Source organism: Hylobates moloch, unplaced genomic scaffold, assembly GCF_009828535.3.
Source record: "Hylobates moloch isolate HMO894 unplaced genomic scaffold, HMol_V3 SCAFFOLD_24, whole genome shotgun sequence".
NCBI classification, from domain to species: domain Eukaryota; kingdom Metazoa; phylum Chordata; class Mammalia; order Primates; family Hylobatidae; genus Hylobates; species Hylobates moloch.
This window is the reverse complement of record NW_026652299.1, coordinates 10,794,734-10,822,677: the sequence shown is the minus strand read 5'-3', so window position 1 is coordinate 10,822,677 and position 27,944 is coordinate 10,794,734. Positions and strand designations below refer to the sequence as shown.

Here is a 27,944-nt window from a genome sequence, read left to right as displayed (position 1 = left end):
AAGAGGTCCTTCACATTCCTTGTAAGTTGGATTCCTAGGTATTTTATTCTCTTTGAAGCAATTGTGAATGGGAGTTCACTCATGATTTGGCTCTCTGTCTGTTATTGTTGTATAAGAATGCTTGTGATTTTTGCACATTGATTTTGCATCCTGAGACTTTGCTGAAGTTGCTTATCAGCTTAAGGAGATTTTGCGCTGAGACGACGGGGTTTTCTAAATACACAATCATATCATCTGCAAACAGGGATAATTTGATTTCCTCTTTTCCTAAATGAATTCCCTTTATTTCTTTCTCCTGCCTGATTGCCCTGGCCAGAACTTCCAACACTATGTTGAATAGGAGTGGTGAGAGAGGGCATCCATGTTTTGTGCCAATTTTCAAAGGGAATGCTTTCAGTTTTTGCCCATTCAGTATGATATTGGCTGTGAGTTTGCCATAAATAGCTCTTATTATTTTGAAATATGTCCCATCAATACCTAATTTATTGAGAGTTTTTAGCATAAAGGGCTGCTGAATTTTGTTGAAGGTCTTTTCTGCATCTATTGAGATAATCACGTGGTTTTTGTCTTTGGTTCTGTTTATGTGATGGATTACATTTACTGATTTGCATATGTTGAACCAGCCTTGCATCCCAGGGATGAAGCCCACTTGATCTTGGTGGATAAGCTTTTTGATGTGCTGCTGGATTCAGTTTGCCAGTATTTTATTGAGGATTTTTGCATCGATGTTCATCAGGGATATTGGTCTAAAATTCTCTTTTTTTGTTGTGTCTCTGCCAGGCTTTGGTATCAGGATGATGCTGGCCTCTTAAAATGAGTTAGGGAGGATTCCCTCTTTTTCTATTGATTGGAATAGTTTCAGAATGAATGGTATCAGCTCCTCCTTGTACCTCTGGTAGAATTCAGCTGTGAATTCATCTGGTCCTGGACTTCTTTTGGTTGGTAGGCTATTAATTATTGCCTCAATTTCAGAGCCTGTTATTGGTCTATTCAGGGATTCAACTTCTTCCTGGTTTAGTCTTGGAAGGGTGTATGCGTCCAGGAATTTATCCATTTTTTCTAGATTTTCTAGTTTATCTGCATAGAGGTGTTTATAGTATCCTCTGATGGTAGTTTGTATTTCTGTGGTATCAGTGGTGATATCCACTTTATCATTTTTTTATTGAGTCTATTTGATTCTTCTCTCTTTATTAGTCTTGCTAGTGGTCTATCAATTTTGTTGATCTTTTCAAAAAAACAGCTCCTGGATTCATTGATTTTTTTGAAGGATTTTTTGTGTCTCTATCTCCTTCATTTCTACTCTGATCTTAGTTATTTCTTGCCTTACACTAGCTTTTGAATGTGTTTGCTCTTGCTTCTCTAGTTTTTTCAATTGTGATGTTAGGGTGTCAATTTTTGATCTTTCCTGCTTTCTCTTGTGGGCATTTAGTGCTATAAAATTCCCTCTACACACTGCTTTAAATGTGTCCCAGAGATTCTGGTATGTTGTGTCTTTGTTCTCATTGGTTTCAAAGAACATCTTTATGTCTGCCTTCATTTCATTATGTACCTAGTAATCATTCAGGAGCAGATTGTTCAGTTTCCATGTAGTTGAGTGGTTTTGAGTGAGTTTCTTAATCCTGAGTTCTACTTTCATTGCACTGTGGTCTGAGAGACAGTTTGTTATAATTTCTGTTCTTTTACATTTGCTGAAGAGTGCTTTACTTCCATCTATGTGGTCAATTTTGGAATAAGTGTGATGTGGTGCTGAGAAGTATGTATGTTCTGTTGATTTGGGATGGAGAGTTCTGTAGATGTCTATTAGGTCTGCTTGGTGCAGAGTTGAGTTCAATTCCTGGATATCCTTGTTAACTTTCTGTCTCATTGACCTGTCTAATGTTAACAGTGGGTTGTTAAAGTCTCCCATTATTATTGCGTGGGAGTCTAAGTCTCTTTGTAGGTCTCTAAGGACTTGCTTTATGAATCTGGGTGCTCCTGTATTGGGTGCATATATATTTAGGATAGTTAGCTCTTCTTGTTGAATTGATACCTTTACCATTATGTAATGGCCTTCTTTGTCTCTTTTGATCTTTGTTGGTTTAAAGTCTGTTTTATCAGAGACTAGTATTACAACCCCTGCCTTTTTTTTTGTTTTCCATTTGCTTGGTAGATCTTCCTCCATCCCTTTATTTTGAGCCTATGTGTGTCTCCACATGTGAGATGGGTCTCCTGAATACAGCACACTGATGGATCTTGATTCTTTATCCAATTTGGCAGTCTGTGTCTTTAATTGGAGCATTTAGTCCATTTACATTTAAGGTTAATATTGTTATGTGTGAATTTGACCCCGTCATTATAATATTAGCTGGTTAATTTGCTCGTCAGTTGATGCAGTTTCTTCCTAGCCTTGATGGCCTTTACAATTTGGCATGTTTTTTGCAGTGGCTGGTACCAGTTGTTCCTTTCCATGTTTAGTGCTTCCTTCAGGAGCTCTTGTAGTGCAGGCCTAGTGGTGACAAAATCTCTCAACATTTGCTTGTCTGTAAAGGATTTTATTTCTCCTTCACTTATGAAGCTTAGTTTGGCTGGATATGAAATTCTGGGTTGAAAATTCTTTTCTTTAAGAATGTTGAATAGTGGCCCCCACTCTCTTCTGGCTTGTAGAGTTTCTGCTGAGAGATCCGCTGTTAGTCTGATGGGCTTCCCTTTGTGGGTAACCCGACCTTTCTCTCTGGCTGCCCTTAACATTTTTTCCTTCATTTCAACTTTGGTGAATCTGACAATGTGTCTTGGAGTTGCTCTTCTCAAGGAGTATCTTTGTGTCATTCTCTGTATTTCCTGAATTTGAATGTTGGCCTGCCTTGCTAGGTTGGGGAAGTTCTCCTGGATAGTATCCTGCAGAGTGTTTTCCAACTTGGTTCCATTCTCCCCCTAACTTTCAGGTACACCGATCAGACATAGATTTGGTCTTTTCACATAGTCACATATTTCTTGGAGGCTTTGCTCATTTCTTTTTACTCTTTTTTCCCTAATCTTCTCTTCTCAGTTCATTTCATTCATTTGATCTTCAATCACTGATACCCTTTCTTCCATTTGATCGAATTGGCTACTGAAGCTTGTGCATTTGTCACTGAATTCTCGTGCCATGGTTTTCAGCTCCCTCAGGTCATTTAAGGACTTCTCTACACCAGTTATTCTAGTCAGCCATTCGTCTAATCTTTTTTCAAGGTTTGTAGCTTCTTTGCGATGGGTTCGAACTTCCTCCTTTAGCTCGGATAAGTTTGATCATCTGAAGCCTTCTTCTTATAACTTGTCAAAGTCATTCTCCGTCCAGCTTTGTTCTGTTGCTGGCAAGGAGCCTGCGTTCCTCAGTTGGAAATGTAGAAATCATCTGTCTTCTGTGTCGCTCACACTGGGAGCTGTAGATTGGAGTTGTTCCTATTTGGCCATCTTGGAACCTCCCCGGGATGATCCAAGTTTTCCAGTTTTCTTTTAATTTTTTTAACTTTTTGTTTTGTTTTGTTTGTTTTTTTTAGAGACAGTCTTGCTCTGTTGCCCAGGCTGGAGTGTAATGGCACACTCCTGGCTCACTGCAACCTGGATGTCCTGGGTTCAGGTGATCCTCCCATCTCACTCTCCCTAGTAGCGGGGACTACAGGCATATACCACCACATCCTGCTAATTTTTAGTTTTTGTTTAGAGACAGAGTTTCACCTTGTTGCCCAGGCTGGTCCCAAACTCCTGGGCTCAAGGGATCTGCCAGCTTTGGTCTCCCAATGCCTCAGCAACATTACAGGCATGAGCCACCTTGCTCAGCCTCTAAATTGATTGTTTGCTTATTGAAACGATTATGATATTTTTTGTGCTAATAACCTTAACCAACAAACATCTTTCAAAAGAAAAAATAAATGTAGTCTTTGCAGACATAAAGTTAAGGATCTCAGTATGAGATCATCCTGGATTAAAGGTGGGCTTTAAAAAACTGGTGTCTTTCTAAGAGAAAGGAGAGGATGCTGTGACAGAGACATGGGGAAGAAGATCACAAAGATGGAGGCAGAGGTTGAAGTTATGTTGCCCCAAGCCAAGAAATGCCAATAGCCACCCGAAGCTGAAAAAAGCAAGCAAGGACTTTTTCCTAGAGCCTTTGGAGGAAACCCTGTTGACACCTTGATTTTAGACTTTTGGCCTCCAGAACTGTGTGAGAATAAATTTCTATTGTTGTTTTAAGCCATCACGTTTGCAATAATTTCTTGTGGTAGCCTTAAAAAATTCTAATTGGTAGAAAATGTTAAAACCACAGTTTACATTCTCTGATCTTCTTTTAAGATAAGAATCAAGGCCAGGCGTGGTGTCTCAGGTCTGTAATCCCAGCACTTTGGGAGGTGGGCAGATCATGATGAGGTCAGGAGATCAAGACCATCCTGGCTAACACGGTGAAACCCCTTCTCTACTAAAACTACAAAAAATTAGCCAGGCATGGTGGCAGGTGCCTGTAGTCTCAGCTACTCAGGAGGCTGAGGCAGGAGAATGGCGTGAACCCAAGAGGTGGAGTTTGCAGTGAGCCGAGATGGCGCCACTGCACTCCAGCCTGGGCGACAGAGAGAGACTCTGTCTCCAAAAAAAAAAAAAAAAAAAAAAATATATATATACATATATATGAATCACATGAGATTATTTTTCTGAAAATACAGATTCCTGGACTCCATCCAAGACCTACTGAATGAAAATCTTTGAGGGAGGCAGGTAGGAGCCTTGGAATCTTTATCAGCAACAAGCACTGCAAGCGACTCATATCCTCAAGCAAGAAATTGGGGAAATGCTGAGTTAGAACAAGAAACTAAAAGCCGTTTTTAATAATTTCTGCCTATGGCTTTGAAAATATCCCTCTAGGCTTTGTTTAACCTCCTACTTTTCTGCAGACTGGCTTTATTAGGTATTTACAAAACAGGGAACTACAAACAAAGAAAGATGCAAAATAATGCCACATGCGTGTAAGAATAACAAGAAGACAACTTAGCAGAAGCTTCCACACCACTTCTAAATTAAAAATTAAGTAAGCTAAAATATAAAAGTATGGAACAAGGAAATAAACAGAATAAGGAAGTCTGGGATGCAATGAATAAATCCACAGGACATAGGCAGGAAAAGGAGCTTCTCAGTTTCTTCAGTATCTACCTTTTAAATAAAAAATAATTATCATCAGAAGGGAAAGCAGAGAGCAAATAAGTTTGAAAGAAAATTAAAACACCAAACCAGAGAATGGAGAAAAATAGAGCGTCTAATTGCTAAAATATGAGTTTATCTTCCTATGGAGACAACTTGTCAAAGAAGTAATGAAACATCAAGCATCTTTGATGTTCTCAGAATATTGACAGTAATTGTGGAATTAATGGGAGTTAGGAAACATGAAGAAAAATGGGAAAAAATGCAAATAATATTGTACCAACTCCCAAACTGAGAGAAAACTTGAAAATTATGGGGAATGAAGTTTATGTAAGTTTCTGACAATTTTAAGATACACTTGTTAAAACAATAGTTTGTCAGTATTTATAATGATAATATTTGATCATGACTCCGAAACTGAGAGAAAATTTGGAAACTAGAGAGAGGTGAAGTTTATGTAAATTCTGACAATAATTCTAAGATTAACTTCTTAGAACAATAGTTTGTCAGTATTTATAATGATACTATTTGGTCATAAATGAAATAAAAATATATTATGCCAGAATAAATTTTTTGCTGATGCAGTTTTTTGATATATATATATATATATCTATATATATACAATACATATATGTAAATACGTATATAATATATATTTACATATGTAACATGTTTAGGGCATTTCCATATATGTTTTCATTAAATATATTTCATTATATATATATTTCTAAACACAGTACTGTATTTTTAGCAACATTTTTGAGAAATTCTTTCACAATAAATTAAAATATCATACATGCAATATAATAGCAAATTAGGTAGAAGAGTAGTTGATTCATAACTATATCTACAGAATTCTAATTATTAGGTCAGTTTTTCCCAGAAGAATGCTTTTAATTGCTCCCTAAAAAGCTCATGCCTTTGTTACTATGATTTGGTTAAAGCTTTAAAAGTTATGCTTATCCAATGTTTGAATTTATACAAAACTAGAAGACATCATTACTATGATGGATGATGGATTCAAACTGCAAAATTGCAAAAAAGTTAAAAATTGTAGGAGGATGGTGGGGTAGAGAGGACCTCACCCATGTACATATTTTGAAATGTATGGATAAGGGAGAATCAGAAGACTATCAAAATAAAACCTAAGAGAACTTTTGAAATGTAAACATTGGAAATATCCCTAAAAAGCAAACTGGTTTATAAGAAATTAGGCATGTTAATTGACTGAGAACTCAACATGTCAGTTACATGATAAGGCTGTCATCCAAGATTACTTTAAAAGAAAGCTAGAAGCCAAATAACTAAAGGTAAAAAGCCCAGTATGATCTGTTGTAAAAATACCAAATTTCTACAACATGAACATCTTACATTTTAAAACTTGTGATAAAAATACGTAACATAAAATTTACCATCTTAACCATTTTAAGTATATAGTTCAGTAGCATTAACTATATTCATATATTTTTGCAGAAGATCTCCAAAAATTTTTCAACTTGCATACTTGAAATTCTATACACATTGAATATTAATCTCTCACTTTAGGCTATTAATTTTAACAAGATTATTAAAATTCAAGCAAATGAATAGCAGGGCAATTGGTAAGAAAAGCCCCTACAAACATAGTCATGTAAGAAAAAGCTGAAGGAAGTGGTATGTTTAACCTGTAAATCAGCAGAGTTGCTTGGACATGATGGTGTCTTTAGTTATCTTAAGAGTCAGACTGTGGACAAAGTTATTGATCCCATGTAGCTTCAGATGACAGAACAAATATCAGTGGGTAGAATCCTTAGGAAGGCAGATCTTAGCTCCATGAAGAAAGAATCATCTGACAATTGCTTACTGCCCAACAGTAGAATTAATTACCCTCTGAAATGTTGAGTTCTTTGTTTCTGAAAATATTTCAACAGTGAGTAGGTAAGCACTTCTGGGAACAGTTTTAGAAGAATTCCTATACTAATTCTATACTATATTAATAATATACTATATTCCTATACTAATATTCCAATTCTTACATTGGATAAGAGATTAAGTTACAAAGCATTTTATTCAACTACAAAAGTCTCTAATTCTGTGAGAAGAAGCAACTAGGAGTGAATGGGACTGATATCCAACTGAAATCTACTAACACCTTCTGCAACTTTGCACACAAAATTTTCAGTGCTTCAGTCTCCTTATTTATAACGTGAAAACTGAATTAACTTTTATTATTATTTCTAAATGATCATATATTGAATAAACAGGTATATGTTTGTACTAGTAGGTGTGTACAAACCCGCTTTAACAAGAGATTAGAAGGGAGAAAGGAAGAAGGAAGAGAGACAGAGAAACAAAATGAGTCAGTCAAAAACAAAAGCATGTAATAGTGAGATTCTTTCACCATGGCCCTGGCCCACTTAGATCCAATACTAAGGACAAGGAGACACCAAGTATCCCCACATTCTACAGAGAGAAACCGATATTTGGAACCATTTCATATAACAGGGGAGTACTGCACAAGTCAAGTCAACCTTCTGGAGAGACCAGTGGACCAAGCTGTGGAGAGATCCCCAAATGCAAGAGAAGGACAGACTCCATGAGAATCATTCATGAAATTGTGTGGGTGCATGAGAAGGCACTGAAGAGATGTTTTTTTCTGCAACTGTTCTGGCCCTTTTACCTGTATCTAGAGAAGAACAAAGAACTGGAGAGTGATCGCAGGCCCAAAGGATAGGCCATTAAGAGAGCAGCCTGCTCACAACATTTGGGAAACAAAAATTTTAAAAAGTGGACCTAGCAAAGACAGCAAACCTTTTCTTGTCACATCAGTAATGCAACCAAAAGGGCAGCCCACCAAGCAAGGGGATTCTAGCAACTTAAGGCTACGAGATATACGTCCTGTGGTGGGAATGAGAAGTCATGGGGAATAAAAGAGACCTAGATCTAGATATGCAGGGAACCCTGAAGAAGGGAAAAGAAGAGAGAAGAAATGAGAAGGAGGAAGTTCGAGGAATCCTAAAGAGGGATGAGACTCAAACCTCTCTGAAGATCTCACACAGAAGCCTCTCAACAGAGTTGCATCTCTCAGGTGTCAGAGGATTGTGAAATTTAGAGCAGCAGAAAGGAAGTTTCCTCTAGATCTGCTTGAAAAGATATTACTCATTTCCTCCATGTCTCCTCTCTGCCCGAAGAGCTAAAGTTACATGACAGACAAGTAGGGAGTAACAAAGCAGGACATATTTTCCTCCCCATTTTTAGAACCTGAAGTCTGGCCAGCAATGAGGGAGGAGAAAGCTTTGACTAAGATATAATATTGGTGTTTCAAAATGGGTTGGAACAAGTTATAGAAACTAAAAGTTACCAGACTCATTGTGTGGTGCAAAGATATTATTAAGGAATGGCAAAGGAGTTGAAAGCAGTGCTGGACAATAATTATATTTCATGTCAATATTCCACCGGATTACTACTCCTCGTTATATGGTTACACACATATGCAGGTTTTTTCTTAGAAAATAAAAAGTATTATACTTAATCAGGAACTTTGCTTTTCTAATAATCTTGTGTAAACTATCTTAGATACAACTTACCACTGATTTAACTGGGTAAAAATTCCATTTTGAGAGCTGAAACTCTTCCTTATTTCCCTATTTTTCTTTCTATTTACTTACGTATTATTTTTTTGAGGCTGGGTCTCACTCTGGTTGTCCCAGGCTGGAGTGCATCATGGCTCACTGCAGCCTCAACCTCCTGGGCTCAAGTGATCGTCCCACCTTAGCCTCCCAAGTAACTGGGACTACAGGCATCCACCACCACCTCTGGCTAATATTTTTGTATTTTTTGTAGAGTTGGGATCTGGCCATGTTTCTCAGGCTGGTCTGGAACTCCTGAGCTCAAGTGATCCACCTGCATCAGCCTGCCAAAATGCTGAGATTACAGGCATGAGCCACCATGCCCACCTACTCTTCTCTTCCTCTCTTCTTCTCTCTTCTCCTCTCCTGTCCTGTCCTTTCCTCTCCTCTCCCTACCCCCTCTTCTACGATCCTCTCTTTTCTCTTTTCTTGTAATTTTGTAAGATAACAAGATTACAAGAGCATTTACAAGTAAGATTACAAGTACAAGAGACAAAATCCTACTATCTACATGGTTTTAAAAGATCAATATCCATAAAATCGAGTAATGTTAACTTTGCAAACTTCAGTAGATTTTTATTTCTGCTCCATCGAACTATCATTTTTTTCTTTTCTTTTTTTTTTTTTTTTTTTAGAGTGGTCTCATTCTGTTGCCCAGGCTGGTGCTTGCAACCTCCACCTCCCGGGTTCAAGCTATTCTCCTGCCTCAACCTCCTGAGTAGCTGGGATTACAGGCATGCATCACCACGTCCCACTAATTGTTTTGCTGTTTTTAGTAGAGATGGGGTTTCACCATGTTTGCCAGGTTGGTCTCCAACTCCTGACCTCAAGTGGTTCACCTACCTCAGCCTCCCAAAGTACTGGGATTACAGGTGTGAGCCACCACACCCAGCCTGAACTACCTTTCAATCTGCTAACAAACTTTAGGTAATTTCCAAAGTTGAAGGCTTCTAACGAATTAGGTACTACCAACTTACATTAAGGTACATTTATTAAAACATAATAAATATAAACTATAATGAGATATTTGGAAGACAGAACAAGCCAAAGATTGTTAAAGTTTAAAATGGACAACCATACTTGACTATAAATTGTCTAAAGGACAAAACATGTCATTGTTTGAAACATTATCATGTTTAATCATGAAATGCCCTTATATTTAATGTAGTAATTTGAGGATGGTGATATGGCTTGGCTCGTCCCCACCCAAATCTCATCTTGAATTCCCACGTGTTGTGAAAGGGACCCAGTGGGAGGTAATTGAAACATGGGGGCAGGTCTTTGCTGTGCTGTTCTCATTACAACGGATAAGTCTCATGAGATCTGAGGTATCATTAGGGGTAGTTTCCCTGCCCAATCTCTCTGTCTTGTGCCACCCACATAAGATATGACTTGCTCCTCCTTGCCTTCCATCATGATTGTGAGGCTTCTGTAAATCCAGTTAAACCTCTTTCTTTTGTAAATTGTCCAGTCTACGGTATGTCTTCACCAGCAGTGTGAAAATGGACTAATACATATGGGAAGGAAATTTGTAAGGATAATTGCTTCCATCTTAAATTAGTTTTGCATATATAAACATTCTTATGTTACATAAGTGCACAGATGATAAAATCAAATACACATGGCACAAGGATCAGCATTAATGGAGAATTTGTTATTAGGGTGATGCAACAGTAATTGCGTTTTTTTGTTGTTGTTCTCCATACTGGTAAAAACGGTAATTACTTTTGCACCGACCTAATAGAAATATAAATTCTTGGGCCCCACCTGAGACTGACTGCATCAGAGAATCTGGAAATGGGGCCCAGTACTCTGTTTTTTAACAAGCTCCTCAAAAGACTCTGACGTACGTCTTGAGTTTTCAAATTTGATCACACATTTCACCATTAGGGAAGCATTAAAAATACTGATTATTGGGTCCCACTCCTAGGGATTCTATTTAATTACTCTGGAGGGAGTTATGGGCAGGTGATTTTAAAGTTCCCCTGGTAATTATTTTATTGACAACTTAAGTTGAGAACCAAAGTTAGTCTTATCCTTGAAATTAAATTGACCGTCCAATTCCTTGACACAAGGTCCACTTTCAACACAGGCTTCACAATTTGAATATGTCTTCTCTTGTCTGCATCATCAATTTACAAATTCTTCTTTCCACATGGGAAGACTACTAAAAAAGTTAAACAACTGCTTAAAGATTAAAGCTGAATCCTCAGAGGGCCTTCCCAATTAATGTAAATGTGCGCCCACATATAATCTCAACTTAAAATGTGCAATTAACTTGTAAAGGCAAATGCAAGTAAAATAAATTAGGTTTGAAAATAGATGCTAGTAAATTCCAGTGAAAACCTGACCCTCAGTTGCAGCACCTTCAACTCCTAATTATCAGCAGAAATATTTCTAATCATAGGCTTTGCATGTTTTTAAATCCAAATTTTAATATTATTTTTAATGTGTAACAGTAGCCATAAACCCAGCAGAGATTGTTAGTGAAGCTGAAATGTAAAAACAAAAAAAATGATTGCAGCATCTTCCGGTAGGATGAAACCTTTGGGAATCTGGGCTATTCCAATGACAAAAGCAAAATATGGCCAGTATGAATTTTATAATAAAACTAGAAATGAGTTGAATCTATATTTATTTATAGTATAGTGTCAAATAGGGTGAGTGCTTTTTAAAAAGTTACACTCCTTGTCATTTTGTATGCAGTGCAGGAATAATTTCTATTGCAGAGATCTGTGCCAATCTTTCTTATAATAACTTTAACAGTGAAATTGTGCCTACTAGACTTCATCAGCTTCTCTTCTGATGTAAATTTTGATTTTAAATAACAATCTGAAAGGTAAATGTGTGTTACTGAAGAGAGAAACATGTTTGAGTAAAACATGTTTCCTTGGTTGTAAAGAAGAAATGGTACTGATACTAACCCATGCTGGTAGTTTACTGATGCTCTGTCAAATCTGGCTATATTTCAGAACCAAACTGTCTAGCTGCTAAATCGTTACAATGTGTTCATATCCAGTTGTGTGCTGCAGGCCTCTTGTACCAGCTTTTGAGAGCCTATTTTTATTGTTATTTTTTGAGATAGAGTCTCACTCTGCCACCCAGGCTGGAGTGGAGTGGCACAATCTCAGCTCACTGCAATCTCTGCCTCCCGGGTTCAAGCAATCCTCCCACCTCAGCCTCTCGAGTAGCTGGGATTACAGGCATGTGCCACCACGCCGGCTAATTTTTGTACGTTTAGTAGAGGTGGGGTTCTACCATGTTAGCCAGGCTAGTCTCCAACTCCTAGTCTCAAGTGATCTGCTCATCTTGGCCTCCCAAAGTGCTGGAATTACAGGCATGAACCACCACACCTGGTCGTGAGAGCCTATTTTTAAATTTTCACTGATTCTATTTGCCAGCTGTAAAGCACGTGGCATTAATTTTTTAAAAAAATAATTTTTATGAATTTACAATTAAACAAATACTGTTTAAAACAAAGGTAATATATACCTGAGACTTCTAATTTTCTGATAATTTTACTACATTGCTCTTGAAGTTATTTGTGTCAGCTGTATCTGAATAGTGGAAATAATACATAATAGTGTGTTACTGCATATCATCCTAATTCCACATTCAGAGAATCATGCTGGCAACTTGATATTGGCCATGGTGGGAGTATTTACAGCACACAAATAGGCAAACAATACATCAGGGTTCCTCCTCATCAGGAAATGTTAAAACATTTACCAACACAACAAGGAATGAAACCTACTATAAGTGTATGTGCATTTCAATCAGACAGTCATTGAAGTATAATGGCATTATCTGCACCCCATGCAAGGATCACAAAACAAAGTCAGCCTAAAATGGTTGGATTCTAGTTGTAAGCATGCCTGGATTAATAGTCTGGTCCCGCTATTTATTAGCTTTGTGACCTCAAGCAGGTTTCTAAAAGTCTCTAAGTTTCAATTCCTTTATCTGGACCATAAAATGTTCTTCGTAGATTTGTTGTTATAAAAATTTAACAGAAAAATATGTGTCTGGAAGCCCTCCCAACCCTTCGTCGCCTCACCTCATAAAAGATACACAAGTTTGCTGGTATAGTTATTTAGATTATTATATAAAATTTTAGGTATTTTCCTCCTTTGATTCAAGTAAATTATTATTAAAATAAAGAAACAGGTCTTGCCCTAGGCCTATTAAAAAAAAGAAAAAAAGAGAAAATCAGATCAAAGACCTAATAGAAGTTCTTTAATGAGCTCATGCTTTATTTTCCTAATGGTTTTCATGACATTTCTTATCTGAATTGAGACTGTGATTCCAGGGCCTCTCTGTATTTAATGTTATTAGATTGCTCATTACCTTTTTTGGTGTTCTCTGAATGAGTATGCTCACTGTGGAAAGGAATCAAGTTTTCTAAAATACAGAGCAACTAAGCAGCAGACGCAGCCAGATTTAGGACCACACCATTAGTCTGGATAGTGGAAAAGAGAGAGAATACACTGCTCAACCCACTTTATTGGTCAGGCTCCAGATATTCTATTATATACGTAAAATATGCTATTGTCTATTGTGTGGTTCTCTAGTGCTTTCTTCCATACCACTGCTGTTGCCTTCTTTACTATGTCAATTACCACCACTTACTTTATCTATACTTTATTCAGAGGTTAGATACTCAGATGTTTACAGGGACATAATAGTCTAGGATAAGAAAATTTTAGGTAAGCATCCTCCAGATACAGGCATTTAAACTGAGACGTTAACACCATGGAAAACAGTACAGAGATTCCTCAAAGAACTAAAAGTAGAACTACCATTTGATCCAGCAATCCCAGCACTGGGTATCTACCCAAAAGAACGGAAGTCATTATGTGAAAAAGACACATGCATACACATGTTTAGAGCAGCACAACTTGCAATTGCAAAGATACTGAACCAAACTTAGTGCCCATTCAACCAATGCTTGGTACATATACACCATGGAATACTACTCAGCCATAGAAAGGAATAAAATTATGTCTTTTTCAGCAACTTGGATGGAGCTGGAGGCCATTATATTAAGTGAAGTAACTCAGGAATGGAAAACCAAATATTGTTTTCTTATCACTTATAAGTGGGAGCTAAGCTATGAGGACGCAAAGGCATAAAAGCAATGTAATAGACTGTGGGGACTTGGTGGGGGGAAAGCTGTAAAGGGGGTAGAGGATAAAAGACTACATATTGAGTACAGTGTACCCTGCTCGGGTGATGAGTGCACTAAAATCTTAGAAATCACCATTAAAGAACTTATCCATATAACCCAAAACCACCTGTACCCCCCAAAACTATTGGAATTTAAAAAAAGAAAAACATAAACGGAAGGGTTAAAAAAAACCTTATTTTTCTACTATTAAAATGTGTTAAATTATTAAAATGTATACTTATTGCATTATATTTTAATAAATATGCTATACATGTCTAAATTATGGGTAAAGTTTTCCCATAGTAATTTTAAAAAATCTATTGCCATGACTGAAATAAAGCACAAGTCTTAGAAAGCCTGGTTCATTCTGTTACTGTGTTTCAGTGGACATTATTGAGACAAATGATAACGAAACATACTGATGCATGAGTACAATGACAGTAATTAAATTTGCAACTTCATATGACAATACATTTTTACTAGTTTCAAAAGTAAGAGAATCTGTTGAAAGTGGGAATTTTGCCATCAACAAAAATATTATCTTAAACTAATACAGAGTTTGCCAGTCAGAATCATATGACTCTACAGAAATGAAAACAATGATTGACCAATTATGTAATCTCAGTCTGAATCATTTATCCTTCCCAGAAGATAACATATACGTGCCAATAAGAAACATGTCCTCCTCCCTCACCCCAAATGTTACTCCATGAACTCTTCTCTTTGACAAGTTTAATCACTATAGACATAAGAGTAATAATGCTTATGAACATTTGAGAATAATGAACATTTGAGAATGTCCTGTTAGCCTTGTAATAACCACTGCCTGCTAAAATCTGCAATGTTTAGATCCATCTATTTTAGCTGAGAATATTGTTTCTACCTCACAAACAGGAATTATTCAGAAGTTATCATTAAAGCGCACAACCAGGTCTAAAAGTTTGTAACAAAAATGACATACCTTCTGCCTCTTTTACCTGCATTCACAAAGAAATAAATAGCCCTTTAAGGAGGGTGTAGTGATAGGATATCCTATCTGACACAATCTCTAATAACAATATGGTTTCACTCACAACTTACCACAAGATGCCATTTCATCTGTCTGGTCACCACAGTCATCTTCCCTGTCACACAGCCATGCTCTGGGAATGCAACGCCCATTTCCGCAAGAAAACTGGTCTACCTGGCATGTTCTGGCTATGATGATCAATTAATATAAAAAAATCAATTTAGAGGCCTTGTGAACATCAAGGATATAATTAAGCATGCAATATGCCTTTCATACATAAGATAGTATATTTCTCTACTAAAATAAAATATTTTAAAAGTCCATTTTTATTTAAGGCTTCTGAATATCAGCTTGCTTGTCTTCTCTAAAGTTCACACGCTTTGCCCTTCAATTATCAATGACTACTAAATGACAAGATAGTCAGTAATCCTCACACAATTCCATAAATGAAGCTATGAATTCATTATTTTAAACTTTTGCCCAGCACATGCTTATGAATATAAGGTTGAATTAAGTTTCATCCAGCTCTTAATTAACAAAAAAAGAATTCTGGATAGGATTTGCTAATAAACCAAGAAAACTTTTTTTGTAGTATTGTAGAAGGCATTATTTGGAGACGATCTCAGGATATCTAGTTTCTAATCATGGGGTCGAATTGTCCTATTCCACTAACATTTTTAACGCATTTATTTCTTGATCTCTAAATGATCTAATGTATGCAGTGGGAGTGCAGAAAATATTTTCTAAAACATACGTTTGACTTTAAGATTTTTTTTAACTCACTTTTCAGCACAATTATTTTAAAAAGTATGACTTTTTAATCAAAGTATATTAATGAACTTTGCTTTGGGCTCTCTTAAGGGTTTCAATGAACACAAACATGGAATCTCGCTTTCTGTGTTAGCCGGAGGCAGTGGTTTATTCAGAAAAGGCGTTATGTTCAAGAGGAATTTGATAATCCTTTTCTAGTATAATCAGGGCAACTTTTAAAAAGCATGAAAGCTTAAATAGCTTCCCTGCCTCTTCCCCCAGGCCTTTGGTAGTGACATGCTTAGTTGTTTTTATCGTCTGATTTTCATTTTTTTTCTTTTGTCCCTCTGAACTACAAATACGTCTTTATGAGCCTTGATACCCCATCTACCCTTTCCTTTCATTGGACTAGAGAAAAAAATGAGATATATTGGGAAAGGGACACTCAGTCCTGTGAAAATTGTGGATAGGTGAGGCTTGAACAGATAATGAATAATTGGGGTCTGAGTGTCAGTGGCTACAATAAGGGAATCTTGCTGAGTTTATAGACTTCCTTTTTCCTAGGTTTCATAGCCATTGTTTGTCTCATCAACACACTTTGTGAACTTGGGTACTAATGGTTGGTATAAGAAAGAGTGGTGCAAAGCCAACTCAATCAAATGCACTAAAATGGGTTCTATGAATTAGGGCTTCAGAAATCATTGAAAATAATTTCTTGAAAGATATATACATTGTTCTATCCTTTTAAGAAAAGTGCACTTGCAGTGTTAAGATGTATATTCATTATCAGTGAATATTTTAAAGATTATCCAAGAAAAACAAATGCAAAATTTACTGGCTTGGTTTGATACGTTAGATTGTTCCTAGTCTGAGTGTCTAAAATTAGAAATATCAGGAAAATTATTACAGTATGTATTTTGCTTTGCTTATGTGATAAGGTTCCTAAATCTAAAATATTTTATGCACTATCTGATTTTTTCCATTTTACAAATTCATCGTTTATTTTAAATTAACAGATTTTAAATATTCCAGCAAACATGTATGCTTCTGAAGTTTTTAGTGTTAAAATTACAAGTAAAATTAAACAATTCTATATTGTCTCATTTAATTCCACAGATTTTCTGGTAAATTATTCTGTCATCTATACTTAAAATGAATAAAGTTCTTAGATAATTGTTATAAAATTATTTCTGCTGAGAAAAAAAAAAACCACACATGTGTTTGTATTAATGTAGAGAAGGATGTAGAAAGATACACACAAAATCTAATGTCATTAGTTTACTTGACAGGAAGGGGTAAAAACAGAAGTGTGAGAGAGATTAATAATTTTTCCCTTACATATCTCTGTTTCACTGGTTACAATAAATACCTTTTTATCTTTTGAGTTTTAAGAGAAATGTAATAACAGCATTTTTTCAATTCTTGTCTACTGCCTTTCATCCTAACTTGCCTCCTTGTTTTCCCTTATTTTTTCTCTTTTCTTTTTCTTTTCCATACCTCTTTCTTCCTCCTTCATTCTTTTTCATTCCTTCAGTCTTTTCTATATTCTTGCTTTATATAAATAGACATTATCACATATTTCTATCTTAAATTCTAATTGGCCTGTAATAAGAATATATTAAATTTATCAAAACCAATGTTGTTTTATTTGACATTCTTATGTCACTGTATTCTCACCTAGTAATTCAGATTTAATTCTAGCAAAGTTTTATCAGATTGTTTTCTTTCATTAGGAAAGCTATGGTGATTAGAGAGGAAAATGAGAAAGAACTTCTATGAACCTGTCTCATATTATGTATGACCCATCTCACATTGTGATGGTGTGGGAATTTGTGTTACCTCATTAACTCTGAAGCTGGAGGAACTGTTATGACCTATTATTCCAAAGAGTATTCACTGGATTATTACTGAGGGAAAGTATGCCCTGAAGATATATGAATTCATTGTCTGTTCTAATCATGGAGAAAATGATTCACTTAGTCTACCAGGCATTTTTAACTGATTTCAGATGAGAAAGACGCTTTATTCCACAAACCCCCAAGGACTGTTTATCTACATGATATAATCAAGTTGACTAAATTATCACTTTCTAATCAATGAATTTTTCTGAAAACAAACTCACAACGTTTACTTTTTCATCTCGTGTCTCCATCAGATCTAAGTTAGTTTGGAGGCAAGATTAGCAGAGCAACCCCATAGGACTCTAATTTTGTGGCAAATGCTGCTCTAAGGAGGAAGAAATTTACACCTCCTTCAAGAGAATTGTTTATCTAGCTGCCGAATCAGAGATTTGCTGTAATCATGCTTCTCCTATAGCCATGTAACAGTGAGAACTCTCACAAGGCACACACACTATACAGCCAAGAGAAGACTAGAGCATAGCGCTACTCCTAAACTTCACTTCTCCTGTATTTTAATCAAAGCATTCTACTTAGTTTCATTTAATGTCATATCAAAATGCACTCATTATTTTGTAAAGAAAAGTCTAATTTTTAAATGCATTACGGTTTTTTAAAATCAATTATGCTTTTCTAGTATGAATTTAGTTATAATCGGTAGAGGATGTGAGAAGAGCAAATATTACGTAATCTAACCAGAGCACTATGGTGGGGAGAAATGTGGATATGAAACTGTCTAGGCTTGAATATAAGGAATGATCATGTTACTATGGGGGAAAATAATTTCAAATCTAACTACTTTTCATCTTCAGTCTCTGGGTCTCCCTCATAAGTAGACGACAATATTCTGGATGTTGACGGAGAACGGCTACCAAGACCCTGACTGTGTCCACTCGCTCCAGCCCCCTGTGTATGTGCTGTTTCCTCTTCTGGGCAAATTCTCCAACCCTTTCTCTTATTATTCACTTCACCACACCCTGGACAATCTATTCTAGTCAATTGTTCTTTTCTTTTTTTTCCAGTGAAATATTTCTACCATCTAGAAAGGTATAGGAAATAATATCATTAACATCAGTTTACTGTTACATAGCTATATCAAATCTTATTTTTTCTATATTTGTTACAGATTTTCATTTTTGTTTTATCTAAGAGAAAAATGTATGTACTTATATTTGAAATTTCCTACACAATCTTTCTCAATCACATTTCCCTCCCTCTCTTTCCAGAGGTAACTACTCTTCTTAATTTGTTTTTATTTTTTTTAATTTCTGGACATATTATAATACTATTCCTCTTTATGAATTCATAAACACTATATAAAATTATTTTATATTTTATATTTCATAGAAATGGTATTATTTTCTTCAATTTAGTGGTTTTTTCTTGGATGAGGGTATCTCATCTAATTTAACTTTATTTTTAAATTCATTTTTGTTGATATTTGAGCTCTTGTTCAGTTATTTTAACTATGAACAGTATTTCGTGAATAGAATACAATATATCTATCCTTTCTTCTGTTAATGGACATTTCAATTGTTTCAGTTTTTCACTATTACAGCACAAGACAATGAAAACTTTTATTCAAGTCTCTCTCTTCGTGCACAGGTATTAGATTATAAACATAGAAATAGAATTACAAAGTTGAAGGTATGCACATCTTCACATTTATTGAATTTGGCCAAATCACTTTCCAAGATAGAAAATCAATTCACATACACAGCAAGAGTGTATGACAATTCCTTTTTTCCACAGTATTGCCAATGCTGAGTTTTACCAGATTATTTTATTTTTTCTAATTGAATGGCTGGAACTGTCACTTAGGAATTTCTCTTAAGCTTTTTAGAAGGTTTAGCTTAGACAGTGCTTCCTACAAGAAGTCCTCCCAGATAGCTAAAGACTAAATTCCTTACTCTTCCCATGTGCTTCCATGTGGATCAACTTAGCACTTTGAATATTGCATTAGAATGGCCTGCTTACACTTCTTTCTCCCAGTCTTCACTCTTAGCTTCTTGAGGAAAGGCACTGTGTATTTTCTTTCATTCTATCACCAGTGCTTTGGTAGATATTTAATGAAGTAAACAAATTCACTAAGTAGAAATTTTAGAAAAAATAGGAAATTGGCTTACTGTGGACAAGGGTTCTCTTTTAAATATAAAATAATCACAATGTAAACAGTTACAGGATGGTGGATTCAATAACAAAGTAACTCCCCATTGGAAAGTCTTTTTATCTAGCATATATGCCCATGTATTCACTTATATCTAGCAATGGATTGAAATCCAGAAAGAAATATGGTCTATACAAATGTGCCATTTTTTTCCAGTATGGTAAGCTATGTGACCTATTTCTATATTTTGATGAAGTGAAATGGAGGTACACTGTAACATGACTATGTACTTCATTGCTTACAAAGCAAAAGGCATATTTATTTTTATCTTTGCTCTTTTTATTCGAGTTCTTAAGGTGTCCAGTGACTATAATAGCTGTGATAAATATACTGACAAAAAGATCTGGTAGTGAGCAGCAGACTTCATCTGGTAGCACTTAAGGTGGCATTTAAGTTAAGTTATGTTCTATTTCCTAGCAGACCACAGGACTTGAGTATTTTAGATATCTTATTATTAGGTTGGTGCAAAAGTAATTGTGGTTTTGCCATTGAAAATAATGGCAAAAGCGGCAATTATTTTTGCACCAACTAATAATTAAAACTGTTTTATTTGCTCTTATACATAAACATTTTTACTTTTACTATTATAAATAGCTGGCCAATCACAAATGCTTCTGTAAAAACCATGTAGAAACCGGCAGATTTTAAAAATCTAATAGAAATGAAGTAAACATGGTATTATAAATGGAGCCAGCAATGCCTTCTATTTTAAGGTGAAAACAGACGTTTGTTTAGGATGTTATAAAGCATAATCTGTGAATTGAATCTTAACCTCAAAAGAATAATAATTGGGCTTGGCAGGGTGGCTTACACCTGCAATCCAAGCACTTTGAGAGGCCTAAGTGGGCAGATCACTTGCAGCCAGGAGTTTGAGACCAGCCTGGCCAACGTGGTGAATCCCTGTTCTCTTCTAAAAATAAGAAAAAGCCAGGCATGGTGGTGTGTGCCTGTAGTCCTAGCTACTCTGGTAGCTGAGGCATGAGAATTGCTTGCACCTGGGAGGCACAACTTGCAGTGAGCTGAGATCGTGCCACTGTACTCTAGCTTGGGAGACAGAGCAAGACTATCTAAAAAAAGAAGAAGAAGAATCGCACTTGTTTAGAAAGATGTCTCATTATAAATTATAATCATATGGCAAGAGCAACTTGAGCTAAGTTAAACTGACCATACCTAAAATTCTAGCTAATATGCAGGATAATATCATTTGGGATAAAGAGAAATGACCTTGGAGACAAAACTCTTGGATCGAGTTTCCCCTGATCTTTTACCAATGATGTAAGTTTGGGCAAGTTCCTTCTACCATGCTCATCTATAAGATACCTGGAGAGTAGGGACTTAGGACTGGATGGTCTCTAGAGGTCCTTTTCTCTTAGAAAGTCTTTTGTAAAACAAAAGATTTGCTGTGAGACAAAAAGATCTTGCAAAACATTCATTTACTCTAAAATGTCAGATCAGGTTTTTAATCAGGGGACGAGAGAATAACTGGCCCATGGATTCTCAGTAAATTTGTCACTATGGAAAAAATCTGAATAGAAGACACAGACTGGGACTATGGAATGTTGACTGTTTTGCTCCTGCCAGTGTTGTTTTGTACACAGGGAAAATCTGGAAACGATTTATAGTTAATACTCTTACCGTGCTGGAAAAAAAAAGCACAAGGAAATCAAAAGTGCAGAGAAGGTATGTCTTTCCAAGAAAAAAACTGGTGGTGACCAAGAATGGAAACCAGTCTTCTTAACCCCTGGGTCTTCTCTCTGCCTGTATTTTTCACTAGTAATTTATAACACCTGTTATTGAGTAAGGCTTATTTTGGCAAAGACAGAGTTGATGGGGTGGTTAATATGTTATGATGTTGCTCTATATAATGGTTTAAAAAATCAGTTTTTATGAATCATATCAATGAGTCATCAAATACACTATTTTTTTCTTTATCATTTAAAAAGAAGCACTAGGTTGCTGCTAGTCAGTATCATTTTTCAACATTTATCCGATTAATAATGACCTTTCTGGCACTCCGTTGTAAACTATAGCACAAGCTGTGTATTTCCATTCAATGAGAATCTGGCTAGGGATTCAAAGATTTATTACAATACAGTAGATTATGTGGAAATATAAATAGGCTAGTGGTCTTGAGATTTCATTGGGAAAAAAAACCTACTTCACATAAATAATGTGCATGAATAGAAAACTATTCACAGAGGTATTCTATAGTAGACTAAATAAAATTTATAAGTTATTTTCTCAAGGTAAAAAAAAAAATCCTCCTTGAGAGATGGCCTATATCACAGCATGCTAGCAAACATCAACCTCCACTGCCAAGTAGGATTCAGTAGGGACAAGTCTTGTACAAGTAGTGTGTCAACAGTCAACCCATATGGATAGATGAAGTGCCAAATTAGTCTGGAAAGCAGAGTAATGTCCAAAGATTAAGTAAAAGATAATTTGTATTCTAGCCTTTGTGGCATCAAACTCTGAATTCATTTACTACTGCAATAATCAGATCATCAGCACAGGAAAGTTCAGCTTAGTTCAAAGCATTGACTTGCATTTTTATGAAGACTAACTTTGGAGGAGATTTACGTGTATATCCAAGTAAACCTTTACCTGTGCAAGTTTGATTGGATTCATCTTCATTGCTCCCACAGTCATTCGCTCCATCACAAAGCCACCTCTTGGGGATGCAGCGATTATTCTGGCATTTAAACTGATCATCAGGACAGCTATGATTGACTGGGAGGGAGGGGAAAGCAAGTTTAATTATTTAAAATTGGATAAAGTTGTGAATATTTTGAATGATAGTTACAGAAAAGTTACAGTAATAATATTATAGTACAATAAATGTCAGAGTCTGTCATTCATTGCCTTATATTTAATAGCAAATACGAATATTCACTTTGTTAAAATGTAATGCTTTTATAAAAAACATCAAGTAATTAAATCTTAAATAAAAGGAAATATATTCTTTTTTTATGTCTCCATTAAAACCAAATGTATGGCCGGGCATGGTGGCTCATGCCTGTAATCCCAGCATTTTGGGAGGCTGAGGTGGGTGGATCACCTGGGGTCAGGAGTTTGAGACCAGTCTGGCCAACATGGTGAAACCCTGTCTCTACTAAAAATACAAAAAATTAGCCAGGCATGGTGGCGCATGCCTGTAATCCCAGCTACTTGGGAGGCTGAGGCGGGAGAATCGCTTGAACCCAGGAGGCAGAGGTTGCAGTGAGCCGAGATTGATCGCTGTGGACAACAAAAGCGAAACTCCATCTCAAAAAAAATAAAAAGAAAACCAACTGTATAACTAGGTTTGTTTTCTCATTCCTTATACCAACTGGAGACTTCACTTAAAATTTTTTACCAAGAACATTTAAAATTAACCTCAAATCTTAATGTTAAACATAACAAGTGTGTATTGAAAATAATTTAGTCATATATATTAAAAATATTTTTTAAACCACATAACCATTCAAATATTTCTTAACATATTAAATAAGCCTACTTTTATTACTCTCTGTCCAGTGTTTCTTGGGAATGGAAGGAAGAACACAGAAAAGAAAATGAAAACACAGAAAAGAAAAATGCATCAATTGCGACCTAGAGTTGATGTTAACTATGAGATTATGCATTACTTAAAAAAAAAAAAAAAAAAAAAAAAAAAAACCATGAGTTTTCTTCCCTAGTACAAACAAACATGCAACCACAGAAAATACTTAGGAGGTGACCAGTCCTCATCTGGGAAGCGGTGCACAGCTAAGGATTAAACTTCCAATATCCAAGCACAACAGGAGGGCCATCTTAATGTTAACCTTCTATGATTATTTTTCCTCCATTCCAGAGGCTAAATTCCTAACTGAATTGGCATGCTCTTCAATATGTGTTTCACAATTTCAACACTGTTTTTAAGGGTAATTTTCTTTATGCCCAGTAGTTACATTTCGTATGATGAAAACAAATGTTTATATTTGTTTTACTGAGAATTTGAAAAATTGTCTTTTTATCATGCTTGTTGCGTAGCAAATGTGTGCATTTCCAGTTAGTTTCTATAAAAGAGTTTTTCTTTAAAGTATCTTTGTTGATATGTGGTTTTATCACTGTTTAGAAACTTTTTATTGATGTATAGTAAAAAAAAAAAAAAAAACCAAAACAAAAATAGCGAGAAAAGCTTTATATTCTCTGGCATTTGAGCATGATTTACATTTTCTACTCACTTCAGGAACTTTAGCAAGAATAACTGCCGAGAGAAATATAAGTCATCTGATGTATTAGAGAGCCAACAATTTAAAGTACCAAGATTATACATATGCACTTCAGTGAGGCTTAATCAAGGACTTTTGCAATTTTCAACAATAAAGTAATAAACAGGAATTCAAACACCTTTTGGTTTGGAGCCGAAACACTGAAGGAATAGAAAGTAGAATAACAAAATTCAAGGTTGCAGATTATGGGTGTTTAATATTTAAAATAATCCTCTGAAATTACCTATGTAGTATTAGAATATTAACCATGAGATCTCAGAAATAAAATGTTGCTCAGAATCACTGCAATGCTTAGGGAAGATGACATAGAGCTGGAAGGTGGTCAGACATGTGTAACTGCTTATTGCCTCACTTATCTAATCACCCACTCATCCATGTGCCAGGCACTGTGCTAGACCCAGAGACTACATAACACTACAACATAAGGTGTCTTCTCATGAAAATATTAATCTATTAGATGTACCAAATAAGTAAGCAAATAATTTCAATTTGGTTTGGCAACTACTATAATAAAGAATTATACAGGAGATGAATGTTTACCTCCAAATGGCTGTATTGAAAGTCAAAAAAGATTTTCCTAAGAAGGTAATGGTAAGCTATGTTGAATTCCTTAGACAGAAAACAGTAAGTGCCGTATCGCAGAGGAGTAAAGCACGACATGTTTTGGAGATTTATAGTTCAAGTTGATAAAAATAAAAAGGGTAAATGGATGCATAATAAAGACTAAAAATGTAAATACAAGACAGCAGGAAGTATTGTATATGTGAGTCAACGCATTTTAGAATTTATTTTGTTGGTTGTGCAGTTATTGAAATTACACAATAGATTTTATTCTATAAATATCGCTCTGAAGATAGTGTGGAAAGTGGGCTAAAGTTAAGGCAGGAATAGTGGCAGCCATATTAGAAAGCCATTTTCTGAGTTAATCTAAGGTGAAAGCCTAATTTAGCCAATGAAAACTGAGAGGAGGTAAACATAAAAAAATTAATTACTTAGGAAGTAGAAGAAATAGGATTTATTTATAAAATTGAGTGTGGACTATAAGTAAAAGAGAGTTCTCCAGGAAAAAAATAAAAACCATGGCTTAGGTGATGGAATGAAGAGTGATGATAATAAGATAAAATGACTGACTAGAAATTTTAACACTCTAACAGTACAAATCAATGCTTCTTCTACCCATAGAAGAGGTCAATTTTCTTGTTAATTTGCTAGAAGATACAAGTCACACTGATGAAAACGTGGACCTAAGGAACCAATACATGAATATTGTAATGCAGTATTTGCACTCTGCTCAGGCTTTTAAAGTTGACTACAGAGGAAGCTGATACATAGGGAGCATTCATCACAACCACAAATAGGCTGGCTCAAAGGTAATGAGTTATCTCAATTGACTCTTCACACTTAGTTACAAATCAAATTCCCTGTTCTATTCTTTCCTTCTTTTTCACTACTGCACTTGATTGATTAGTCTTAAAAGTAATAATAAATAAATAAGAGTTCTGATTGTGAGTCAAGAAGTGAGGCAATTAATCACTAAATAATATTCATTTATGTAAATTAGGACAAAAATACCCTTTACCCTCAGACGGAAGGTTCCTCTCCAAAACTCTTGACTAATTGTAGCAATTTAGTATTTAAATTTCTTTTTTTTGTGGGTTCAAACTTTGCAGATATTAATGGGGCTGAAAATAAGAAGTACATAATGTTGAAGTCAGGGCCTGATTTTGGAAATCAGGAGAAAATGTAGTCCTATATTTATGCATTTATTATAATTTATGTATTAAGTATTAATATACAATTTGAAAATATTTTTTAAAGTTCATATTCCTGAGATTTTTGTCTTAAAGCATCAATGTTTGAATAACATGGATGCCCAGACTAATTTTGCTCATTCTTAAAAAAGACCTTCAAAACTTTATTTGTATATTAATTTTTAAAAAAGGGAAATGAAGGACTGTCAATTGACTCTCATTAGTTCAGACCTAAAAAAGGACACTTATTGAAAGAAAAAAAATTTTTAAAAACAATGTACTTAGGTCAGATAAAAAGATCAAGGATGAATTTGTTCAACACATGCCTTCTTTTCATATAAAATATTTTATATCTCTCAAAATCACTTAGCTAGTGACTCTAATCAAATATATTCTCAAAACATTATTTAATGTACTTCCCCAAATGTTTTCCTAACACATATGTGAGAAATTTTATTTTGCCTACTAGCACCATGAAACTATTCCTATCCCAGCAGATGATAAATAAATAGAAGCCAAAGAGGGGAATGTCAAACCTTGATTTCTGAGTGCCCATATGTGTTTTCTACCATGTCCTGAGACAGTGAAGCTATATAGTAACATGTTCCAAACCCATGTCTGTTTCCTTGGATCTTCTTCAAGGCTCTTTTGCCAAAGAGCAGTGGAGTGGATCGTGACCTTCTGTACCAATAATTTTGTCTTGAGGGGGTTTAAATTGATTTTCCACATCTTTAAATTCAGAAATCCAAAGAATTTCCCTACAGCAACCTCTGACCGTGGCGTGGTGGCGCTGATATCATGGAATATAAAGGGAGAAAATTCTTAGAGCAACTAAAATGATAATATGAAGAATGGAAAAGGATGAGAAAAACTGCTTTGAAACTATGCAAAGGAGGCAATCTATGGTCTACTCTTTATGCAAAAGGATGACTGAAAAATTAAACTAGGTTCAATTTGCATCAAAGATATCTTCAGATTGTCACAAACCGCCTTGATAATTCACACACTCAAAGACTCAGGAAAATACAATTTTTAGGTGACTTGAAGGAGAACATACAGCAGTTTACTGAATCCTCATCGCTTCCGTCTAGGCAGTCATCATCGCCATCACATTTCCATCGAGCTTGAATACAGTGTCTGTTTTTGCAGCGAAACTCTCCAGCTTTACATATGCGAGGTAGTGCTTCTCCAGGATTAACTAGAGTTCAAAAAAAACCCAAGGTATATGAACAATATTAGCTACAGTCAGTCCATTAAAATTTAAATTTTGTAGAGTTTTTTTGTTTGTTTTAGATTCCACATATCAGTGGGATGAGGTATTTGTCCTTCTCTGTCTAGCTTATTTTATTGAGCACAATGTCATCCAGGTTCATGCAAGTTGTTGCAATTGACAGAATTTCCTTTTTCTAAAGGCCGAGTAATATTCCATTATATATGTAGGTTGGTAGGTAAGGGTGTGTATGTGTGTATCACAATTTCTAAGTCGAATACATAGAGAATAAAGTGGTAAGGGAGAGGAAAAGAGGAGATGTAGGTCAAAGAGCACAAAGTGGCAGATAGGTAGGATGAATAAGTCTACAAATCCAACATACAATACAAAGACTATAGTTATAATATTGTGTTAAAATATGCATTCGAAATTTGCTGAGAGTAGATTGTAGGTGTTCTTACCACATGCACACACTAAAGAGTGACTATAAGAGATGATGGATATATTAATTAGACTATAGTAACCATTTCACTATGTATATTTAAACATTATGTTGTACACCTTAAATATATACAAAAATAGTGTCCTAAAATTTTACATACTTCAAATTCAAAAATATGTGATACTCATAAAGTTTACCATAATCAAACACACACAGAAATAAGTTTTGCTATAGTAACAAAATGTTGATCGCTTCAGGCTAGGAGTTCGAGACCAGTCTGGCCAACATGGCGAAACATATGAAAAATACAACAGACAAACCAACCAACCAACTCAGTGACAACAAAACAGGTCTATCCTGGAGTCATACTCTAATTTTTTCTATTTTCCTCCCTTTCTGATCCTTTATCCCACTTTCTTTTTCTTCCTCCTCCTTCTCCTTCTTCTTTGTCAAATAGAGGATTGAGTTATTATCACTGATCCATATAAAGTCCCTCTCTCATTTATTTTAATTCCCACCCCCCATTTCTATTCCCCGACTTCCCATGTGC

At 35.4% G+C, this 27,944-nt stretch overlaps 1 protein-coding gene across 2 annotated transcripts in view; it reads right to left on the bottom strand.

The window, feature by feature from the left end:
* LRP1B (LDL receptor related protein 1B) overlaps positions 1 to 27,944 on the bottom strand; it is a 1,938,417-nt gene that overhangs the window by 755,102 nt on the left and 1,155,371 nt on the right. For both annotated transcript variants that reach the window (XM_058434432.1, XM_032145942.2), the window contains exons 16-18: positions 26,800 to 26,940; positions 22,343 to 22,468; positions 14,995 to 15,111 (exon numbers count right to left, since the gene is read on the bottom strand). In XM_058434432.1, the coding sequence (XP_058290415.1) occupies positions 14,995 to 15,111; positions 22,343 to 22,468; positions 26,800 to 26,940 (384 nt within the window). The remainder of the gene's footprint in view (positions 1 to 14,994; positions 15,112 to 22,342; positions 22,469 to 26,799; positions 26,941 to 27,944) is intronic.